The sequence below is a fragment of the Diadema antillarum genome, unplaced genomic scaffold, assembly GCF_040938485.1.
Source record: "Diadema antillarum isolate AM-2024a unplaced genomic scaffold, OU_Dant_1.0 seq00001990_RagTag, whole genome shotgun sequence".
Taxonomy (NCBI): domain Eukaryota; kingdom Metazoa; phylum Echinodermata; class Echinoidea; order Diadematoida; family Diadematidae; genus Diadema; species Diadema antillarum.
The window spans coordinates 97,477-113,540 of NW_027272646.1; the positions used below are offsets into that span (position 1 = coordinate 97,477).

At 38.6% G+C, this 16,064-nt stretch overlaps 1 protein-coding gene across 1 annotated transcript in view; it reads right to left on the reverse strand.

The window, feature by feature from the left end:
- Positions 1-9,170: 9,170 nt before the first annotated feature.
- Positions 9,171-16,064, reverse strand: part of LOC139713504 (importin-5-like) — a 59,866-nt gene continuing 52,972 nt past the window's right edge. Inside the window, exons 20-25 of the mRNA XM_071625231.1 lie at positions 15,637-15,759; positions 14,641-14,715; positions 14,330-14,474; positions 13,228-13,456; positions 10,818-10,959; positions 9,171-9,904 (exon numbers count right to left, since the gene is read on the reverse strand). Coding sequence (XP_071481332.1) covers positions 9,812-9,904; positions 10,818-10,959; positions 13,228-13,456; positions 14,330-14,474; positions 14,641-14,715; positions 15,637-15,759 — 807 coding nt within the window. The 3' untranslated portion in view covers positions 9,171-9,811. The remainder of the gene's footprint in view (positions 9,905-10,817; positions 10,960-13,227; positions 13,457-14,329; positions 14,475-14,640; positions 14,716-15,636; positions 15,760-16,064) is intronic.

The window sequence follows — 16,064 nt, forward strand, 5'->3', positions numbered from 1 at the left end:
AAGATCCTACATTATTACATAGTGTAGGATCTTTCAGTGTAGTGAAGTCTATTGACTCAATGACCCTTAGGCTGCGTTCACATAGAAGTATACGGTATTCGCTATTCGCTATTCACCGTATTCGGGCACCCAGTACACCATCATCCGCACCGTCAACTCGCCATCCCATGTAGAGGATTTCTTCCTCCTACATCCCAGCAAATCTTATTAACAATACTGCATCAGAATGTCAGTCTACATACTTATTTTTGCTAAAGGGCAAATCCAGACCAAAATTGTCATTATTTCATAAATGAGAGACGGTATACGCTGCAAGAAAATTGAACAAGCTCGATTCCCACTATGTTATACTATTCGCAGCTATTCGGTACTTTCGAATAGTGCCCTCTTACGTGAACCGGTGTTAGGAAATCCTATCGTTCGATTCAAGCTATTCGCGACCCTCGAAAACGAGCCCCGAATACCCGAATAGTATACTTCTATGTGAATGCAGCCTCATGGGGTACCGGTATGGGAGTATAATACTAACTACAAATTAGAGACTAATTTCAAATATATACATGTAAAACAGAAACACAATTCTATACAAGACATCAGCATAACATAATTTGCATAAAAGTATATTATGAATAATCATACATTTTCTCCTTTGCACTGGTTGGTCTACTCAGTAGGATTCAGGTATTTGTCTGTACGTTGCTAATAATATTGTTACCGTTTGTCGGTAAATAATTCTTGAGGGCCATTCTTTTTTATAAAGACGATTCCCAAGTAGTATACCACAGGGCCCTATTTTATGTGGAGTCATAATTGATTATATAGTCGATTTCTATGGTAAGTCTATGGCAGCCTGTGCGGTATTAAGGAAACTTATAATGGGATTATCTTTTGATAAAACGGGGCCCTGGCTGTTGTTTGTTGATCAAAGTATTCTTGAAAACTCCATAAAATGACAGAGATTACCCAAATCCCCCTTAATTTCAGTCTGCGATCTACCATTATGACATTGCAATATAACGTAGAGATAATCCTCTGGCAAAAAGTAACAAGAAGTGACACGAAGGAGCTACAGTATCCAGAGATCTTACACCTACCTTCGTGTGTATGTGTTGTCTCTACAATCATAAGTAAATGTAACAAGAATTCAGTACTGGCGAAGGTAGAGGAGTGCCCTTATTCCAAAAAATTTTGCCCCAGTCAAAGGACAATTAATATATATAAATGTGCTATCACACGAGTAATTCAGACTTTCCAACTTGCAAAACATCATTGCAGTATTCTGAGGGCCGAGAAGGTTTGGTGTTTGTTTGTTTGTTTGTTTGTTTGTTTTTTTTTTTTGGGGGGGGACAGATTACTTTTCCTCTGTAGACATGTTAATAATACAACTTTCTGAGAAAAAAACAACAACCATGTGTTGTTTTTTCTGGAAACATGAAACATGCAGTAATTTAGCACAAAAAAAAAAAGAAGTACAAAATACTGCGAAAAAAGTACCAGTTGTCATCTCTGGAATTCACTTTCCCTTCCACACACACATACACACAACTGCATTTGCTAACATGCCTTCATTTTCTTTCCCAATATCTTTCAGTTTCATCCACTACTATGTACAGGGGCGGATCCAGGAAGGGGGGGGGGGGCAACTAATATTTCTGGTGCCACTTCCGGGTTTCATTTCATTTTTTTTCTTTTTATTTCTTTTGTTTTTAAAGAAAAATAAAGGGGGGGGGGCGTGCACTGGTTGCACCCCCCTCTGGATCCGCCACTGATGTCGACACATACACATTCACTGACACTTCCAGCATATGCTCTTCCCCTGCTAAAACACAAATAATGACAAAGGCTGCCATTTACAGTAATCTAACGGGTAAAATGCACTTTTTTATTGATTCATACATACAAAATCTATCTCGTACCATTTGATGCAATGCGTAACACACTGCTTCGAATGCATCACCCTGGATCAAACAAAAGCAGTTTATTTTCATCCAGAAGAAACGCAGTAGGAAAAAAAAAAGCAATACATTTTACGTAGCATAACCAAAACTTTAGCCAGCAAGATCAGATGGCATTCAAGGAATTATTAGGGAGGGGACACAACAACAGAAGAAAAAAAAAGTAAGAAAAATCTCCTAAATTCAAATAATGCACATACAATGTGAACAAAGTTAAGATGAGAGATGAACTGAAAATAAGGTAACAAGAATTTAAAAATAAATGTACAATAATTTACATATAAAATACAAGGCACAAGCCACTACCTATGACTTAGGAAGAACAAAGTATAAGATTTTGATGGTTTGTTTGTTCGGTGAAAAATTGAGGAGAAAAATCAAAATCAAATCTTGCAAAATGAAAATCACATGTTCACAATAGTATAGACACTTCATTTGCTGCTCAATTGAAACGACACATTTAGTAACATTCATGATTTCAATTTGCTCTAATCAGCATGTGAGCAACGTGGTAATCTTTCAGGTTTATAATGTTTGAGCAATTCCCACGCTAGACATGGGCATGCTAAATATTTGTATTCATTACATGTTTTCGTTAACAATTATGCTTACTTCTACATTGCTGCCAACACGGATGTTTAAAATCCCAGAGATAATGCAATTTGAAATTGTGAACAACAGGTGCTGTATAGTACCTGCCTCCATATAATGAAGTCAAAAAATTAGAAATAAACATAACAGTTCTGTATCCTAAGAAAGCAGAAACAGAATAAACCCTGCCACTCAAAGAAGCACAACAAGGCTACTATAACCAAAGATACACAAGGTTTCTAAGAGAGCACTAACTTTCCATCTCAACCAATCACTACAAACAATACCCCGTGACGATATCGCTGAGTGTCTGTATTCTGATATGCACCACAGGATGAAAGTGCTCACAACTACATGCAGATGGAGAACAGAAATAAATGAGGTAAGGTGGAGACGAGCGAACAAAAGTGGAAAGAAAGAAAAGGAAAGAGGAGGCGGTGAAAGACAAAGGCACGGACTGACAGAAGGGCAGAGGAGGAAGAAGAAAAGAAGAAAAGCAAAAAAGAAAATTTGGAGAAGGAAAGAGACAGGCAATTAAGAGTTGCGAGGGAGGAGGAGGAAGAGAAGGAAAGGCAAAGATAACAATTTAAAGAAGGGAGGAGAATGATGTGATGGAGCAAATTTTAGAGAAGCAAAAAAAAAAAGGGTGAAATCAGGATTGCAAAGATCATGCAGAGAAAGACGAGAGAGAGATAGAACAGTTAAAAGAAAAAAAAGTGATGATATCTAGCGAGAGAGTGCAAGTGAAAGTCAAGATACAAAAGAAAGTTGACAGCTGGAGGCGTAGGGCAGAAGTAAACCGTGAAGAAAATTCTACAATGCGTTTCAACAACGAGGATCAAGATTTAAATCTACATTATGCTGGTCTCTCTGTCATTCAGTAAATATCTCAAGGAAGGCGGCTGAATGCTACACACGGCTGCAACGCTCGATTACGGTGCTTCACACAAAAGGCATTTAACAACATGCGGAATATAAGCAGCGAAGAGAAATTAAGGAAGAATGAGGGTTTCCAAAACAATAACAAGGAAAAGTAGAAATTACGCGGTGCGTAACATATGTCCCCGCCGGAAGTAGCATTTTGTAACAAAATGTGCAATATAGGTAAAAAATCAAGGTCAAAGGTCAAAGAAGTCAAAGGTCAAAATTCTGTGTAGAAGTTTTGAAGCCCTCACCTAGTGCCATCACATAAAGCAAATGGAATCGAAATTGGGTTAGAAATGGCGAAGGAGTAGCATTTTGTAGCCAATGTACAATATAGGTCAAAAATCAAGGTCAAAGGTCAAAGAAGACAAAGGTCAAAATTCTGTGTAGAAGTTTTGAAGCCCTCACCTAGTGCTATCACATAAAGCAAACGGAATCGAAATCGGGTTAAAAATGGCGAAGGAGTAGCATTTCGTAGCAAAATGTACAATATAGGTCAAAAATCAAGGTCAAAGGTCAAAGAAGTCAAAGGTCAAAATTCTGTGTAGAAGTTTTGAAGCCCTCACCTAGTGCTATCACATAAAGCAAACGGAATCGAAATCGGGTTAGAAATGGCGAAGGAGTAGCATTTTGTAGCAAAATGTACAATATAGGTCAAAAAATCAAGGTCAAAGGTCAAAGAAGTCAAAAGTCAAAATTCTGTGTAGAAGTTTTGAAGCCCTCACCTAGTGCCATCACATAAAGCAAACGGAATCGAAATCGGGTTAGAAATGGCGAAGAAGTAGCATTTTGTAGCAAAATGTACAATATAGGTCAAAGGTCAAGGTCAAAGGTCACGACTGAAATTCTGTGTAGAAGTTTCAAAGCTCCCATGTAGTGCTATCATATAAAGCAAACAGAATCAAAATTGGCTCATAAATGACAGAGAAGTAGCAAATTGAAGATTTTGATCACACACGGACGCACACACGGACACACGGACACACGGACACACGGACACACGGACGGACGGACAGACGGACGGACGGACACACGGACACACACACGTACGGAGCCCGTTTCATAGTCCCCTGCTCGAACTCGTTCGGCGGGGACAAAAAAGGGTGGGAAAAAAAAACTAAAACTTCACACACTGGATATCACTCCTACATTGTAAAGCAGTGCTACTTTGCATTTGCAGCGAGAAATTATGAGATTCCCCCACCATGAGAAAACAGAGGAAAGAATCTCCAAACTAATCCAAAGACAATATTATGCCTATTATGTTGAGGAAATAGTGATAAACATTCACTGACACCATTTTTTTTTTTAATCTTAGGCAATAGTACATTACTTCAAAGTATGCATGTGTGTTTGTGTGTGTGTTGTGTGTGTGTTGTGTGTGTGTGTGTGTGTGTGTGTGTTTGTGTGTATAGTATCAGCAAGGCACTACGAGCTGGGGGTCACACAGAGATATCTGCATCTACAAATCAGCAATGCCGTGTCGAATAAGAGTGAAAGCGCAGTTGACTGTCAAACATTGATTGACACCATGTGTGAAGTCATGTTAGAAAAATAAATTAACTCTCCTCTCATCAGTTTTTGTTTTTCCATCTATCTTGAACTACTGCCTCTTGTAAATACACACACTATTGCATGACTTATATCTTACACTAAAATTTGTCCTTTTTCTTCTGCATCTACTTTTAGCATCGCACATTCTTATTCCATTATATGCAGAAATGTACATTTTACGACCCACAAATATTCCTCAAATAATTACAAAAATGTACAAGCCAGAAATTTTCATGTACAACATCAATATTCTCAATCCTAATTACACTTGCCATGAACAACTTCCTTGTCAAATAACACTTTTCTGATACCTTGCAAAAAAATTCACACAGGTCTGAAGACACTTACACCTAAATAATCCCCATTTTTCAGACGCGAGACATAACCATACTGATTTTGCTTCGCGACTGCTTGGACAAGCCTGCTTGCTAAAATAAGGGTTTAGGATACTTCTCTATTAGTGGAGCTACATTACAGCGGCAGCTTGTGTCCAAAATCCCTCAAAAGAGGGTCTATAAAGGAGAATAATAGCCTTTCAACTCACACACATGCCATACTCCTCCCCCCCCCCCCCACAATAACTGACGAGTGCTTTTCAAACTGTACATCAGGGTCTATGGGCAACATACAACCTGTATCATTGTATTGTACACAAAAACTGCACACACCAGCTGCCGTGTCATCTAGCCAACCTAGACATAAGCAACAGGACAGCTGTAGAAGCTTGGATGTTTGTTCGTGACAGCATAATGTAGCACTGCAAACGGAGGGGACAGCAAAATAATTTCAATAGTACTGACCTAATAAAACACAATGCCACTGGAACTTTCACATGACGTGCACTTCTGTGGGGCTGGCATACCTACCCTTGTATACTGTATATCTATCAAAGCGGAACTGCATACTTTCATGCACTGATGTCTAACACACGTCTACAAAACTATCACAAGTGCATTTCATATAATCTACTTTCGTAATTTTTCATCAAAGTGTTGGACAGTCTACATGAAACAGTGCAAAAAATCTACAAGTGATTGCTGCTGATAATTTGTGAAAATCTTACCAAGCTAGTACTAGTCAGAGTTGAGATTTGTTTTTCAACAATTCAAATATTCTATCTGTAAGTTCCCATTTATACAAGATCTCACTCAAAACATCAGTTCATTCAAATGGAGTTTCCATGATGAAACTGGGAATGAAAAATGCACAACACATCAGCCTAATATATTTGAATACATTCACCTGCTGTAATGTAATCCCACTCGCTGATATTGACGTAATGTAAAGTAACTTTTCATACAGCTCCAGCACACATGCTCAGCTGTGTCCTTCTTACTTAATAACACTCCATTCCTCTTCTTTGCCAAGCATTCACAAAATGAATTCTGACATTGCTTCAGATATTTCCTTATTCCAAATGTGATTCGACTTACTGGTATATTTTTGTTCCAAAAGAATACCTATTCCATACTTACTGGGCATGGTCACAAGGTTCCTGTCTGCCCATAAACAGACTTAAGTTCAACCAAGTCAACCCAAATTCTGTATACATCTACACGGCAAAAGGAAATGTGTTTGTGTTGACAGTATCATAAATATTAGTTCATGTTACTCATCACAATAACTGAACTGGGTACTTCATCCAGTGAAAATAAATGCTATTCACACAATAACGAAGGCAGCCCAACAAGAACAACAAAAACAATAGGGAGTACTACAAAGTCTTCCATTCTAAATGAGTTAACTGCAAATATTCAAATAACTAGAACATGCAAGCATGCCTTATATATCATAATACATCACAAAGTAAATATTCACTTCTAAGGGTCCCAGTCATTGCAGACGATTAAAATAATTCAAACATATTTGCATCTCTTTGCGCATACATAACAGATAGGACTTCAGTCCCGGAAACACGCATTAAACAAATAGAAAGATAGCACAGGCAAAGTTTTAATAATTTTCAAGAAGAATGACACACTGTCTGTTACGCTGAAACAAATTTGCTGCATCAGGACACCCCAGAACTCTTCTGTTCTGGTAAGTTTACAAATAATGCACATCATGCAGTCTACGCAAAATTACCAGGGCCCCGTCTTATAAAGACCTGAGATTGATTCAAATCAATTGCAACTTTACGATTGAATGCAAATCCATCTTATAAAAAAATTATGATTGAAATTAAGACGGAAAACTGCAATCAATCAATCACAGGTTGCGTTTGATTGCAGCTTTCAAGAGATTTGCGATTGATTGATTTCTATCACAAGTTTTATAAGACATGGCCCAGAATGTTCCATCCTTTTTTTGATTGCAGCAAATCAAACCAGCAGGGCCAGGATTACACAAGCAGTGGAAGCATGTATTTTGCAGACATAAACAGCAAATTTTTCTCATACAACAGTGAGGTACATAACCAAGGCTCAACATCAGCAGTTGCCTGGGGCCACCAGAAATAGGTGTTGGGTCACCATTATGAAAGATATATGTTTTGGTTGCCTGATCTGGCTGCCAAAATTTTGCGAGTGCGTAAATTGTTTCTATATGTTTTCCTCATCCAGAAAAGTAAAAAAGTGCAACCACCTCCCCCCCCCCCCAAAAAAAAAAAAAGTATTACAAGATAATATTTTTTGATGAGTGATACATGGTAGTCACTGAGCAACATGATGCCAACGTTTCTACGAAGTGGCACCCTGATTTCCAACACTGACAAATTTGAGAGTTCATGTAACTTCTAATACTCCGGCAACACGTTTCCTTTTCATTATGTATAAAGTAATAAGAACTGGCCGGTAGCACATGACACTTCTGCGCTTACTTTTCTAGCAGTGGTTGTTCCTAACAAACTGGAAGCTCCCCTAAGGCATGCCTGAAACAACAGCAAGCTGATGTACGCTAAAACTTGATTTGAAGGACCATGTCTTCAGAAGGAACTGCTGAGTTAAAGAGCTTGATGCGTGAAGTCTTCAGGGAGATGGAAAAATATCAATAAACTTGAAACATTATTCTACTCACCTCTTTAAACTTACAGCAATACAAAGCACTGATTGTCGTTCGCCAAGTCTTTTGTTATTATTTTTCCATAAATAGAAAACCTAACAAGTTGGCAAGTTAGCCAATTTATGTGTTAAGAGTGCATGTAACTCGACTCATTGGTGCAACATATTGCAACATATTTCTACAGTTTTATCCATCACGGACTTAACCTACGGTTCTAGCCCTGATTCAAATATAACCCTTATCAACTACTATCATTTCATCTACTTTTATGATTACAATTGTAGTTTCTATGTTTCAAACTGCATTTTGAGAATTTTTATTTTTTCCCAGTGATATCTATTTCAATGTGATATATGAAAAACAAATCCTAATTAAACTCAAGTCCCCTGATCACTTGAGTTGTTGGAAACTTAGTATCAAGAAATATGCACCTCAAATATGCACTTTGAAATGAACGAATACAACTTATCGCTAAATTTAGGGTACTATTAATCATCTACTATGACCATTCATTGTGATGCCTTGAAATGTTAGGGGACAATAAAGCTGCAAAAAAAGTACCAAGATTTGGCTGAAAAAGTATGAAATCTTATTTTTTCTTCATAACTTGAAAGTTTGATATCTCTACTTATGTCTGGATTTGATTCAAAGTCGAGGAATGCTTTGATGCCGGAAACCTTTTGGTTTTTAAAAATCACATTCCCCTTGCATTTTACAGCAACCATTATGTTATTAAGTATATGGCCAGTCCCCAACATGCTCTACTGCATCTAAACATCACAGCTGATTTGCTCAAAACTTCACTGTGGCATAGATAAAGCATACACATTCAATCATTTCATCACATCACAGTTGGCCAGAATACACTGCATAATGATGAACTTATTGCAACATTTTCTCTGATTTTTTTCTTCCCCTCAACAAAGACCCTATGAGGTCTTAAATCCCTGAATGGTTAGAATATTTATTCTTTTCTTCCTTGTTGGGCTTCAGGACTGTACATAATGCCTTCTTATCCTTTTTTAATATTAATTTTTACCATATATTACGAGATCCATTGAAGCAAAAAATACTGACTGAAGATGAAGCCATGAAAAATTGATACGTTAGAAGCGAAAAGATTTTGCTTTAAAGAAAAAACAAAACAAACCACATGTACTGCATATGACCTCATGTATAATACAATATTACATGGTCATTCATGTATCAATTATTTAAGGATTAGTAAATGTTTAAATAAAAAATTAATAACAATGTTAAACTTTGCATACCTCAAACCCATATTTTCCTGATCACCAAACTGCAGTTTGGTTTGATATATTTTCCCAGTGCTGTACATTTACTGATAGTGATATGGTGTTCATTACTAAAAGTCACTCTGTAAACATGGCGAAGCGATGTTTCAACATTACTGCAAAAAACGGTAGATGTTAGCGTACAGGTCCCTACATTGTGCAAAGGTAAAATGTTGCTGTTTGATTTCTCTCCCACATAGCACGATCACCACTGAACTTGTCACGTCTGCAGAGCACAGAAAGTGTCTTGTCTAATCACAGAGGATCCCGAGTGTATCCAGCTTCCTTCTGGCATCCGGCAGTTCCAGCATCTCCCGTCGATCCACGGCAAAACATGCGTCCCGGAGAATTTCTCAGTTCTCAGGATTTACAAAAAAAAAAAAAAAAAAACCCTGGACAGCCACCCACGCACACGCTTGACAAAGATTGATTTTTTTTTTTTTTTTTTTTTTTTGTGTTCCACAGGAGATGGGGACGCCCTCATTGATGAATTTACGAGGCTGTCATCTGAAGCGCGGAGACAAGAGCTTCTTGGTGCTCCTCCGTGAGGTGGGGTAAACACAGCGACCAGAGTTCGGCGTTGCTCTGCGAAAAAAGGCGATAATAATGTAGGAGGGTGTGAGAAAGACATAATGACAAGCTGGCAGATGGACGTGACGGAGATATAACTCAACTCATCCAGAGAAGGCGAGCCTCTGGTGCTATCACCTACTCACATTTCACTCCTTATCACGATATTTAGCCATCAAAATATGTGCTTTCTTGGACCAGCACATGTGGCAAAGGCTAAGTTCATTGAATGGGACATTCAATGACTTCATTCAATGGCTGAGAACTTAAGGTAGGAATGGTGTGATTCATGACTCTTTCAACTTTCCATTCATAGCGAAGAACTAAGAATTAGCATCATTATTATCAAGTTTACATCTAAGGTGAGCTGAAAAGAACAACTCTGATATGACACAGAACAGAGGGCAATTTCAGTTATGCAACTGATTATGTATGAATGTATGGGATTACAATATAATAGGCAGGCATATAACTATGTTAAGTCAGAAAGATTAAGGAGATTGAAGAGTGCAATGAACAACAATACTTAAGACTTTTTCCAGAATATATTTTCATGAAGTCTTGACTATTCAAAATAATAATAATGATATTTGTAATATGGTCTTTTTTTTATCCAGGATAGCCTCTGCAGTGTTGCTACTGCGATACCACAGGGCCCTGCCATTATCATTGACATTATTTTATTATCATTGACATAATCATTTTTTATTGAAGATACAACATTGAATTTCACACCATTTTTTTTATTTAAGACCTAGTAGTACTTGGCTGCTTCTGAGCATGTCGATAACAGTATCAAGTGGCAATGAATATCATAAATTGCAAATACACAACTAAAATAAAACTGGGCTTCTTGCTCTTTTTTCTTTTTCCTCTTCTCCCATCAACAACATCCCGTCTGCTAGTGTCACTTGCTAGTGTCACTTACCTGCACCTCACGGACAATGCCGCTACACCTCCGGAAGACCTCCTCACTCTCGCTCAGTGCCTCCCGAGCGAAGGCCTCTGCAATGACGGCTAGGATGTTGGGGAGGTTGGAGTTGTTTGCTCCCAAAATGATGGCATTATTTCTTGAATTAAATGACATAGGAAGCAAAGAGAACACACATAAATACTAGTAACAGCAGCCTCTTAGTTAGGTTCATACAAGTTTTGGGCATTCCACATTCAAGGACTTTCAATGACCTCTTGAGCACATTTCCCGGACTTCATGATCAAACAAAAAATGTGATCCCCTACAACAAAAAGATCCGAAAGTCGGGAGAGGACGATTTTCTGAAAATGACATGACCTTATTCCCTTACTCCTCCACTTTATTTTCATAAATAACATGACTCCTAAAAATACTCGGTTGCGGAGACATCAATGAATTTATTAGCGCATGTCGAAAGGTTAAGGAAGGCAGCGTTTCGAGAAAATGGCTTTCAAAAGTTTTCCTTCTGACGCTATCATGATCGAGAGGAGGCAAGACAGTACGTATGTTCCTAGCAACCTCTGCGGTGTTCATTCAAGTTTACTCACAACCAATTAGTAACCAGGATGCCACGCACTGACCAATAAGATCACTCCCTCATTCATAGGGGCAGAGTCTAGCTGCAGCCCTACATCCAAATCTTCGGACAAGTTTCTGTTCCATTGAAAGTCAGAAAATTGTGGCCCAGAAAAACGCTAATTTCTTGCCTTTCCATTGATCATTTAGCTTTGAAATTTCAGCAGATGATAGACGATACATAGACTACAAAATTATTCCAAAAACAGAAATTTGATTGTTTTGACCGATTTTGATGATCCGACTTCAAACTCGATTTTCTCGGCTCAACCGTCAGCAACTTTAGGATCCTTTTGTTGTGGTGGGTCACGAATACACTTTTCAAGCCAATGGGAAATTTATGCACTTATAAGAAACATGCAAAAAAGGATGAGATAGCAGATCATGATGTAGACTGAAGATGGACACATAACAACACTACAAAAGTGAGAAATCAGTTCTGTAGACCACCGGAGTATATTAGCATAGACACTGGAAGAATATAAACCTTCATTCCACCCCTAGGTTCAGGGCTAGTGATAATTATTACCTATACGAGGGAGTTTTGCGAGGCAATTCCGGTTGTTATTTTGCAGGGTTAAAGGTCAGGAGTTGTTATTTTGCAGGGTTAAAGGTCAGCGGTCAATATGCTTTTCGCCACGTCGCTGCGTAACTGTAACAGTATGAGCAACAGTGCAATCTTCCTGTTTGGGGAGGTGGGAAGAGAAAGAGTGGAATCTCTCTCCCCACCTCCCTGCTTAAACGTAAACATTCCGATCGACCACGAAAAGAAAACATTCCAGGACGTTCAGGGTGTCAGTTGCACGCACCGCAGAAGAACGCTGATAAATCAACTCGTACAAGGTCAACCACTTACAGCAGCACTAGGCAATGACTAGTCCATTCGTGATCAGTGATTGCACAGTGACCATCAGTTTTACAACTCTCAAACTTTAAACAGAGAAGTAAAAATAAAGTGTAAGAACGTTCAGAAGTTTGAAGTTTGCCTGTTACAACTATATACATGTATCTTTGAAGTTGCAGTTGAATGATATACATTGATGAACAATTTTGCAATCATTCAACATGTTGATGGTCTACAGGTAGTCAAATGTGGCTTGATCTGTGTATAGCCGTATTTACATATTTTGTTAATTTACCTAGGGGGATAGGTAATAATTATGATATTGACTGGCCTTTCTTTCGGGAGGTACCAGATAATATTGCCCGCACTGAAAACATATTGCCCTCGTCTTCAACTCAGGCAATATGCTTTCAGTTTGGGCAATATTTTCTGGTACCTCCCTCAGGGCCAGTCAATATTATATAAATATCCTAACCACTCAGAATACAAGGAAACTGTTGGATACTCTTAATTCATCCACTCTTTACATAAATGTGTCTACACTAAAATTTGATGTATTATCATTCCGATACCAAAGCCCTTTTTAGTACAGCCACACGTCATGGAAAAGCACTAAAAAAAAAGAAGAAAAAAGCTGATGCATTAACATTGCTTTGATTATAGTGATGATTCTGCTTACAATGATAATTCTGCTTACAGCTATGAGTATCATCACTTCTACTATCTTATCCTGGATACCATTACCATTACACATGTTAATCAGAGATCATTTTGAAAAAAAAACCCTATACTATTGTATCTTTGGTTTTTATCTATGCACGGACATGCTGTAGAACAGCCCTGGCCAAGGCTTGTCACGTGCTGAAATGAAATGAATGAATGAATGAATGGATGAACCATCATCCACTGATTACATCATCAGACCTGTCGGTAAAGATAACTCACGACTGCACGAGGTCGCAGAGGAAGTTGTAGATGTACGCCGCCTCCTCCCGGTCCTCGGATACCGGCAGCCAATTGAACCAGACGGGGAGAATCTCCTCCATGTTGAGGCTGCTCTGGTTGTGCTGGACGATCTTGGTTACCGCGGAGATGGCGTTCTCTGTGGCCGCCAGGTTGTCCTTCTCCCTAGACCCTGTCTCCATTATGACTTTGGTCAGAATCGGGATGGCCTCTGTTTATAGCCGGTATGGAAGGGAGAGAAGAGGGGTCATCCAATTTTCTGCTACCCAACACGCAGTGTCTTGATGTCATATTTTTTCAATGGTGACACAACATTTGCTCATGCGACAATTGCTCCAGTCTTATTTTCTCCAAGGTCTTTGGGTTAGGGTTAGGGTTGTGGTAGGGTTTTAGGTTTAGTTTGATATGAGGATTAGGATTAGGGTTAGGGTTATGTTTGTGGGTAGAATTTGTGCCAGGCTTAGCATGCAAGTATTTCGTGGGAGAAATTGACACAGGAACAAATGTCATGGATCCTCTTTCAACAACTACCAATATCTGACTTATATTCAGTCTAAAGTAAATCAGACGCTCACTCTTGCCCCACACTGACTCACCTCTGCTCTGTATCGTGATTCACCGTTGGAAGCAAATCTGACTAGGTCTTGCTTTAAATAATGTGAAGTATCAACTGAAAATCCTGATGAATCTTGCTTCAAAACCAAGTTAGTCCTCTTCTCGATTCTGACTTACATTCAGTCTCAAAGCTGACCGACTCTCAACTCTTGCTCCAAATTTGCCAATCTCCTGATCTAAAATCTCACTCATGTCTAGCATACAAACTCTTGCTCTGAATCTAAGACACTTATGGTCTCTAATACGACAACCTCTTAAGTCAATACATCTGACCAGCTTTAAACCTCAACTTTGACATATTCTCAGTCTCAAGTTTCTCCTGCTTTCAGTCAAGTATCAGCTTCAACTCTTGATTCGATCATGATGAGCTGTCCTGCTAACAGTTTTTGCTTGATCTTCCAGTGCAACAAGGTACACAAACAACAATTTTCAAAACATCAAAAGGTCACTGAGAGTCCAGTCAACTTACCTAGACACGCTGGCACAAACTGCGGCCCTCCAAACTTGCCCAGGACCCCACAACCGTAGGCGGCAGCTTGACGAACTTCAGGACTCCGGTCAGTCAGGTTTTGCAGCATGGGTCCCAGGAAGTAGTCCTTGTACTTGAAGGCAAGCTAAAAGGCAAACAGAATGTACAGTTATTGGCTCATGGGGAATATTGGGCATGGTGTCCTTGTCAGTCTGTAAACCACACAAAAGTTTATAGCTGGGACTAATTGAAATGGCCACTGACACAGTTTGCAATTGCTCAACCAATAAGCCATGTACAGAAATACTCACAGGTCCACAGAACTCGATGACATCATCAAACATGCAGATCGCCCATTGTCTGTCTGTCCAGGGTTTGTCTTGAGGCTGCAAAAGACAAACGGATCTTTCATTAGTACATCATCATACTGAACCATTCTGATCTTGTGTATGACATGCTACAAACAGCTTCAAAAAACTTGTCAAACTACAAAATGAATCTGCACAAGAATGAATCCATTTATATACATGAACATTTCTTCAATCCTCAACATTAGGAACTGCTCTGCATAGAATTACAAACTCCAGGCATTTTCCAAAGGAATGACCTACAGCATTAAAGGACAAGTTCACCTTCAGAGACATGTGGGTTGAGTGAATGCAGCAATATCAGTAGAACACATCAGTGAGAGTGTGAGGAACATCGAACAATCTGTTCAAAAGTTATGAATTTTTGAAGTTTCTGCTCAGTCACGGCTGGATGAAAAGACTAAGTAAGCTTGTGATGTCATATGAGTACAACGATATAAAGAAAGAATAAAGAAAATTCAACATATTTCCATTTTTCTCGCATAACAAAAGAACATTCGACTTCTCTCTTTCAGAAGGCAGGGGGAATAATATTACCCTAAACATACGTCAGTAGCAAGTCAAAGAAATGTGCACTTTATTCAAAAAGTAAAGTTTTGAGAAATTCTCTTTTTATTTTCCTTATATAGTTGTATGCATGTGACATCATACACTGTAGTAGTCTTCTCATCCAGCAGTGACTGCGCAGATACTTAAAATATTCATAACTTTTCAACGTATTGTCCGATTTTCCTCAAATTTTCACTGATGTGTTCTACTAATATTGCTGCCTTCTCACAATCCTAATGTATATGAAGGTGGACTTGTCCTTTAATTAACGAACAAGTCATTTCACATATTTTCAGTCCACACTCTTTGCACATAACAGTGCATGTTTAGCAGTACAAAAGTAACAAATACGAAAGACACATTTGTCACAAGAAACCAATTAGTACCCACCAGTAATCTCACAATGTTTGGCAGGAGCATCTCGAAGAGGGGCAGTGCTGTGTCGGCATGCGTGCCCATGACAGAGTGTAAGATGTCGGAGATCTTGCTGAGTAAATACACGTCATCCTCATCCTACGAGAGCCAGAGAAGACAAAATGCTTGGTGGTAACTCAGAACTGTTCCTACAATCCTACAATACATTTTTAAATACCTCTTCACTTGATTTAAAAAAAAAAAAAAAACCTGGCAAAAGCTTAAATAATATGTTAACTCTTTCCTCCATCTAGAAATCATAATCACATAATTATCACTAATCTCAAGAAGTGTTCAGTGTTCAGCCGGGTCAAGACATCATTTCGCACACGTTTCATCAAATTTAAGATATCTTTGCCAGTTAAGGTTGCAGACTTTCATATTTTACCTGCATACTTTCATTC